Below are 8997 nucleotides of genomic sequence, written 5' to 3'. Positions count from 1 at the left end.
ACATGTATATATCTCTAATGTATATATATATACATAATTACTCTAATGTATATGTATATATATATATATATATATATATACATTAGAGTAATTATTAGAGCCATTCTAATATAGACAATATGTTCAATTAGAATATTCATCTCATCTAACAAAGCTACTGTTTCTAAAAGTTGCATACAAAATTCTTTCAACAGCTCTTAAATTCTGTTGGATAAGATTATTTTAAATATATATATATATATAAAGTAATTAGACAGTAATAAGTAATTAATTAAGTAATTAGAGCTATTATACTGTAATTATAGAGATATTACATAATATAATTGCATTCTGTTTAATTTTTAAATATGAATTAAAAAGAAATTGTTTGAAAATAAAGCAAACTTTGAATTATTTTTGTTTCTTTTGATATTTTTGTCTAATGAAATACTTGAAATGATGTTTCACATCTATTAATTTTCACATATTTTTTAAGATTTTCAAATCATTCAGATTATATTTTCAGATTATTCTAATAATATACAGTTGAGCACATAAATGGAATGTTAATAGTGAAATAATTATTGAGAGATGAAATAGCTAAAAATAAAAAATGAATTGAAAATTTTACAGAATAATATGTAAATTTTAAAATTAATTTACAATAATTATTTCATTGAATTTTAGACAAACAAAGAAAATACATTATATATATTTTCTTTATATTTAAATATATAAAGAAAAATAAAGAAAATTTACAATACGTTTTCAAAATCTAACCTTTCTATTAGGAATCCTTCTGGAACTTGAGATGCTAATGTAGCACCTACTACTATAGTGGGAACAGCTAAAAGAAAAAATTTCCATCAATAATTTTGATATTTTATTTTTAAAATTTCAAATATTTTAAATATTATTTTATAAATATTTACCCCATCCCATAGCAGCTACTTTTAATTCTGGATATTTTATACTTTGTAAATTGGTAAATTCAATATAAACAATAAGTCCTAGACATAACTGCATTGAAAAGGCAGCAAGAAGAAAGAATTGTATAATAGATAATATGTACGAATAATATTCCTAGAAAACATTAATAATTTGATTATTAGTATTTAATAAAAAATTTATAAATGGAAAATTTATAAATGTTTAAATTTTATTATTAAAAATTTACCTTTGATAGAGATTCTTGAAGACTTTTCAAAATTGCAATGTAGGCACCTATTAAGGCAATACATACTTGAAGTTTTAATGCTGTTATGGCACCCCTTAATTTTCTAATAAATAAGAAAATAGATAAATTTAATCATTTAATGTATTACTAAACAGTAATTATGTCAGATTTCAGTAGTAAAATACCTATGACATTAAATTAAAATGTAAATAGTCAATAACTTATTATTTTTTCCAAATATGCTTAATTTTAACTATCTCTTAGGTATTTCAAATTCAGGGACAAATATTTTTATTAATTATACTGAAAAGAAGTTGACATCAACTTCTTTTCGTTAGCAATGCCTGATACAAATTATTTTAAGCATAAATATATCTTCATACTCCTATATTTAAAGTACTACACATTACATATTTTGTAAACTCCAAATAAATTTATAATTTTTTAAAAATTATACATATTATTATTTATGTTATGTTTTATTCACTCTAATATTTATTCTGTATGAGTTATCTTTATTTGAAATCATAGAGAGGTCTGATTAAAGAATTATAATTCTCGATAATTAAGAATAAGTTGTATTTATTTATTTTCAACTACTTATTAAAGTAACTTATTTAAAGAACAAAGAATGTATATGAATAAAAAATAAAAAAATTAAAGAAATGCTTTTTATTCACACAAATGCACTAAAAAGTAAAAAACAGATTTTTTTCAGCTTTCACAGTATTCATGGTATTACATGACCAAAAATAAAAGCATGTAGTGTTCATGAGAAGCCCATCTTTTAATGCATTTTTGTGAATAAAAAGCATTTCTTTAAGTTTTTTTAAAATATTTTTTATTTTCTACTTTTTAGTTTTATGTATGTAATACTAAATTATCAAAATTCCTCTTAGTTTAGCATTTAATTGAAAAGTGGGTAAAAATTGAGTTACAAGATTTTATCTAGATAAAAGACTAAAAAAGAGCAAGAGACTTGCCGTTTGCACTCACAATTTGTTAAGCCTCATGTAGTGCCATCTTTTATTATATTTTATTTACAAATTTTAATTTTTCACTACAGTAATTTCTAAAATTTTTTGCAAATTTTAAAAAATGTATTGTCATCGGGAATACATATGTATACAAAGTTTCAACTAGATTGGAAATTGGGACGTGCATGAAAATTGAGATACAAGATTTTATCTGGACATACAAGACATATAGAGTAAGTTAATAAAAAATGTAAAAAAAATGTCTTTTGTATAGGAAGATATTTTTCATATGCATTTTAGGTAAAATTAATAATGTTTCATGTATATTTAAGTGAATAAATATGATAGGCCTCCAGCTAATTTGATGCCAGTTAATTTGACACATTAACTAAACATGAGCATTATAAAAAAAATCATAATAATTGACTTTATTCTCTTTGTTAGATGAATATTTTCATAAAAATATTAATATTTTCTTTACCAAGGATTCACATGTAATTTATATAATTTTTAAGTTTTTATGTAACTATTTGCTTACATTAGAAATTAATTAATACTTCATAAATAAAACATTTATTACATTATAAAAGGTACTTTTATGCTAGAATCTATGTTTGCTAGGAATAATTAGTATACAATATATTATACACTAACTTCAATGTATTGTAACAAACCTGACAGTGCAGACTCTCAAGCTGTAATTTTGAAAAAAGCTGGCATTGTGGTGGCCTTAAAAAATTTGCACAAAAAAGCCAACTGCCAAAATTTTAATCAAAATGTGACAGTTTTTACAATTTAGATAGGATTTTTTAATGCAAAGTGTACAGAAATAATAATCTTAATCATACGTGGTGTGTTCAAAAAGTATCGGACCTTTGGTCGGCAAAAATAAATTTATTGACTTTGAGGTACAAAACCATAATCCCCTTCAAAGTAGTCTCCTTGGTAATGTATACACTTCTCCCAGCATTCCTGCCATTGCTGGAAACACTGCTGGAACGCATCTTTTGGAATGGCCATCAGCCGGTCTGTCGGATTCTGCACGATGTCTTCTCTCGACTAAATTCGGGTTCCTTTTAGTGGCATTTTCAGCTTGGGAAATAGCCAAAGGTCACATGGAGCCATGTGGGGAGAGTACGGAGCGTGACAAACCACAGGAGTGTTGTGTTTGGCGATGAAAGCCCGAATCAGATGCACAGAATGGGCGGATGTGTTATCATGATGGAGCTGCCAAGTTTTGATCGACCACAGATCCGGTCGTTTGCGTCGCACTGTATCGGAAAGACGATGAAGGACCTCCTGGTAGTACTCCTTTGCGATGGTTTGGCCTTGTGGTGCGTACTCACGACACACCACCCCACGAGAGTCGAAAAAAGCTGTCAACATGACCTTTGATATTGCTGTGGACCTGCCTCTCTTTTTTTGGCCTTGAGGATTGTCCCCGAAAGCCTGCTGAATCTTGCGAATGGTTTACACTTGGGTATCGCCAAGGTTTTTGGCAAAATTTGATGTAATATCGCTGCTCACGTTGTTCAGTCATTTTCCAGCTTAGTGGAATCCGACGAGAGCGCACTACATGATCTCACTCATAGGCCAATTGACAACGACTGACACTTCCTGCAGGTGGGAAAAAATTCAGGGCTGTGCATGACTGTCCCCTCCACAACTCCACTGAAGGAGGCCTCTCGCGCATCATTGGTTTATGCGGAAAAAAAAAGGTCCGATACTTTTTGAACAGACCTCGTATGTAAAAATTTATTTTATTTTATCATATATGTTTAGATTACTTTGCAGTATAGTATAGAACAGTCGTGAACAACCTTGAACGTGAACAACTGGATACTGACCACAATTTCCAGCTGAATTTCTGAAGCCACTCAAGCTGTGCTTCAGAAATTCAGCTGGGACATTTACCATACAGTAACGATCTAGCCCTAAGTGAACTTTGTAGGCTTCTGGTAGATTGCATGCAATTTTTTCTATGAAGTTGTAAGCTGCAAGCCTGCTGAGTACAAAGATACTAAATACAGCCACAACCACATAAGATACACTAGGTACTATGTTCTATCTCTAGAATTCTAACACTATGTTCTATCAGTTTTTGTTTGAACCACTACAAACAATCTCAGGTGAATATGTTTTTTGGTTTTTTTTAAACTGATAAATTGAGATTCAATTTATAGATGAATGACATATTTTTTTAAGGTTTTTTAATCTTTTCTTGTACCATTGATAAAACTGTGTATCTTTTAATTTTTATTTTTTTGACAAAATTTTGATATATCTTTATTTAAAGAGAACAAAAAACTCAATTTTCCCTGAGCAGCAAAGTAACAGATATTTTTGATGGTGGTGACATGTTGACTTAGAATAGAAATATATTGAATGCTAGTAGACATGCTAGTTTTAAAGATTTGCAGAAGTACTTTAATTTCTGAGATCCCTGAATCCTATGTAATGGTTTTCACACATGATAATATTCATTTACATAAGAGCCATCTTATTAACAATTAACTAGCCAGATTTCCAGATTGATTACTAGATCTGGCATTTAAGAAGAAACCCCACAATTCATTAATTCCTTTCCAAATTCTCAATCTTAAGATTAGTGAATTGAAGAATGATCAAAAATGATCTGAAGATGAGATAAATGTTTCAAAGCACATCTGATTAATTCCTTAATTATCCAGATTTCTAAAAATCTGGAAATTAAGGAATCTGAAAATTGCTAAACTATTAATATAAGTACTTCAAATACATACTTCCATAATATTAGCAGCATAAAAAAGGTAAGGCAGAGAAGAAAGGCACCAATGCTACATCCAATACCAGCAATTATTTCAAATTCATCTTGATTGCTTGATTTCTTCTAAAGAGAAATTCCATTAAGATAAAAGAAATTGTTATAACATTATTTACCTCAATTATTTAGATTTAAATGTTTCCTGAAACATAACTTACTGCATTTGTAAATGATGTCAAAAGAACAGCATACATTCCCATGCGATAACATTGGCAAGTTGTATAATTTCCTCTGACACTAATTACTTGACAACCATCCATCAAAAAATCAAATTTACTGTTGGAAGAAAAATTTAATAAAATTAGAAATTAGTATGTTATGATTTCAATTATATTTTATATTTCAGATGTTTGATTTAATATTGAAAAATAACACATAATCTGATAATACTTTGAATAACAAATACTGTTAGTATTTTATACAGGATATAACAAATCAAATGAACCAGTCCCACAACTTTGGAATTACTAAAGTAGGAGAATCAGACTAATTACAAGGAGCATCCTGAAAATAAAGAATATTTGTGCTATGCACAAACATTCTTTATTTTCTGTGCATAGTACTCTGTACAGATGCTCAATTTAATTTAACCTCCATCAATTTAAGATCAATTTGTTCTCTGATGTATTAGCTTTGCATCTGTAGAGTTTTGATAACAACAGGCTTATTTTTACTGTTTTGTCAAGGGTTAAAATGTGTACAAAAATCGAAAATCATGCCAAATGTGAAGTGCAAACTGTTATTTGTTATCTAAATGCAAAGAATGCTTGTCCCATAAAAGTTCATAAACAAATCACGGAAGTCTAAGGTGATCACATTTTGAATGAAGCAAGTGTGAGAAAATGGTGTTTAATATTTAATCAAGGAGGATAACACGCAACCACACTCTACTGGAGCCACTCAAGCTGTGCTTCAGAAATTCAGATGGGACATTTACCATACAGTCCCAATCTAGCCCTCAGTGACTTTTACCTCTTTTCCAAACTAAGAGCATTTTTGGGTGGATTTGGAATGGATGAGAGGTAAAAGCTGTCAATAACTGAAAGAACTGGCAATGAAAGTCTATCTCAAAGTAATCCAAAAACTAGTGTCATGTACAGTACTGTGCAAGTACTTTAATCATAATGGTACCAGTATAGTATCTGCTAATTAGTAAAAGTAACTGGTAACAAGTAATTAATACAAAACCATTATTTTCTACTATGTAGTTACTGATCTTGTATTAATTGTACTTAATAAAACTTTTTCCTATCATTACTGTTTCTTCCTTTTTTATAGCCAAATGTTATTTATTTTCCAGACATCCTTCATATGTACAAATGAAGTTCAAATGATCCTACTACCTTTAGTCATTCCCAAGTTATGGGACTGGTTTACTTTATTTGTATTTATGTAACTTTCAATAACATGAATAACATTCCTAGTAGCACAAACGATTGGCTTAATATTGAGGTAATATTGGATTCATTGTTTTTAGACTGATCGACATTACCAGTTAAAATACAATCTTTAGCCAGTGTTTCATTTCAAATATCACAACAAAAAATGCTTTCAACTTAAGCCAGTGTATAAAATTAAAAATACTATTTAAAAGTATATTTATATATTTAAATACATATTAATAGTAATTAGTAAAGTTATTTTTTGAATTAAAAAAGAATTATATTTATGAAAATCTGTTTAAATAATTATTAGCATAGATAAACTGTTGCATTACTTTAAAATACAAATTAATTTAATCAATGTTAATTTTATTATTTAATGTTTCGTCAATCTAATTATTGCCTCTTGAAATATCTCACTTTAACTATTTAAACACAAAATCAGCCAAAATCAGCCAATGGAAAAGTTGTTTGACTAGTTTTCCTACAAATGTTCCCCTTGTAGCCTGATGGGAAAAAAGAATTTTTTCTAAATACATAAATAAAAAATTTTCAGTGCTTAAAGAGTTAAATTGTTAAGAGTTAATATGTCATTTGAGAGAAATTTTTTTAACCTTTGCAAATATTTCTGTAAAATAAAATAGAACAAGTCTATACAAAGATAATAGAATAAATTTTGTTTTATTTATGTAACAGAGGACTGAAAGAAATATAACAAAATTGTTTAATACCCAATAGAAGCAAGTTATTCAATGTATATATTCTAACACTTTTGTCAAATATTAACTGTTTAAAAGCTTCAGCTAATCCCTTTTTGTTGCATTCTTAGCTTCTAACTTGTGTTGGGTTGCATTGAATTGATCTTTGCATCTCAATGGAAAGACTACTCCTATACTCCTCCAGAATGATGGCAATTGGTCAGTCCATTTTCACAATAAAAAATGTAGAGTAAATGATGCAAAACTGATTATTGTCAATATGGGTATTTGCAGAAAATTTTCCAGTGAGGCAAAACTTAGTGACAAATAATTATATCATTAAATTTTTATTTAATTATCTAATTTTTTGGGTTTTCTCATAAGTAGATTAATTATAAAACAATCAAGTAAATATTAATTTTTAAAATGCATACTTATATATTTGTATCAATAGTTTGTATGAAATTAAACTTTTAAATTGTAGCTTTTTTTAATAATTTAATTAACTTAAATTATAATAATATTTACTAACTTGCAAGATAATACAGCAGAAAAAGAAAGAACTCAAAAGAGAATTATCTAAATAAACTTTCACTCAAAATAGTAATGATTATACTTACTTATCAGAAAAATCTGCTATTCCACATGTAATATTTTTCAACATTTGACTCTATAAATTAAAGAAAAAGTAATTCTTGAAATCTGAAATTATTCAATATTTTAACTTTATGTGTTTAATTTTTCTTACTGTAATTTTATTTTCAAATACTAATAGTTGTATTAAAATTTAATACATTATAGTGTATAATTACAAATAGTAATGATTATACTTACTTATCAGAAAAATCTGCTATTCCACATGTAATATTTTTCAACATTTGACTCTATAAATTAAAGAAAAAGTAATTCTTGAAATCTGAAATTATTCAATATTTTAACTTTATGTGTTTAATTTTTCTTACTGTAATTTTATTTTCAAATACTAATAGTTGTATTAAAATTTAATACATTATAGTGTATAATTACAAAATTTCATTCTTATTCTTATATAAAAAGGAACCATTTATAAAACAGCAACTGCACACCGGGTTGTGTAAAAATAAATAAGACCTATTTGAACCTTTAACCGATGTGTGTATAAATTAATCTTTCCAAAACGAACGTTTTCATAACCCCTTCTGGGCTCTTCTTCAGGTATAGCTGGATCGAACATCAAACAAAAAAATTTGAATAAAACCAAACGCTGCTGAGTTTGAATTGCACGGTTCATTCATTTATTTCGTCACGTGATGTTTGAAAGTGTTCGAGGATATCAATAAATGTCCATATTCAAGAGAATGATGATATTAGAATATTTAAAAAACGTGCCATTGAGATACACAATTATCCAATAATGTTCTGAATGTTCCCCAGTGCCTTTTATTTTATTTTTATTTTTCAACACTTAATAAATAGTATACCGTTGTTACTCCGTATGTAGTGCGTTTTGCCATGCCATGGAAAGGCCGATTTCGTCTCTTGAATTAATACACGTGGATGTGTCGTATGCCTTAAAAATTTCCATCTCTTCCAACCACTTTAGGTGATGAATATGGGGTGTGGTGACAATTACACGCGCTCTATTGAAGTCCGCCACAATTTCGGGATCCGTGGTGTACGTGGAGAGTGAGGTGGTGTGTCTGTTGCGTTGTATATCCGACATATGCTCTTTTATCCTAACCCCTAACGAACGTTTAGTCGATCTTACATATATTAGATCCCTGTTAAATCGGTTGTCTCTTAGCGGGATTGTGTAGATGCCTGATAGTTTCTCCACCCTGGATCGGTCCTTTTCGTTGCGTAGGATATCGAACAAGGTGTTGCATCTTCTGTATGTCAGGGTAACTTTTCGTTCTTTTGCGATGGTGTTGTATAAAGACCTCAATAAAGGGTTGAACCTGACAGGTATCCTTTAATTTTCCAACGTCTTGCTAGTATTTTG

General features: G+C 28.5%; 1 protein-coding gene across 4 annotated transcripts in view; it reads right to left on the bottom strand.

The window, feature by feature from the left end:
* Nucleotides 1-8997, bottom strand: part of LOC111620997 (adhesion G protein-coupled receptor E3-like) — a 28657-nt gene that overhangs the window by 11483 nt on the left and 8177 nt on the right. For 2 of the 4 annotated variants that reach the window (XM_023363026.1, XM_023363025.1), the window contains exons 4-9: nt 7851-7900; nt 5095-5212; nt 4896-5002; nt 1157-1259; nt 912-1062; nt 760-826 (exon numbers count right to left, since the gene is read on the bottom strand). In XM_023363026.1, the coding sequence (XP_023218794.1) occupies nt 760-826; nt 912-1062; nt 1157-1259; nt 4896-5002; nt 5095-5212; nt 7851-7900 (596 nt within the window). Of the gene's footprint in view, nt 1-759; nt 827-911; nt 1063-1156; nt 1260-4895; nt 5003-5094; nt 5213-7636; nt 7687-7850; nt 7901-8997 lie in introns of all 4 variants that reach the window. The other 2 variants (XM_023363028.1, XM_023363027.1) reach the window with 2 other exon arrangements.

Source organism: Centruroides sculpturatus, unplaced genomic scaffold (genome assembly GCF_000671375.1).
Source record: "Centruroides sculpturatus isolate CEXI.00-Female unplaced genomic scaffold, Cexi_2.0 scaffold297, whole genome shotgun sequence".
NCBI classification, from domain to species: Eukaryota; Metazoa; Arthropoda; class Arachnida; order Scorpiones; family Buthidae; genus Centruroides; species Centruroides sculpturatus.
Note: the sequence above shows the minus strand (reverse complement) of the source record. Positions and strands in the feature narration are given on the sequence as shown.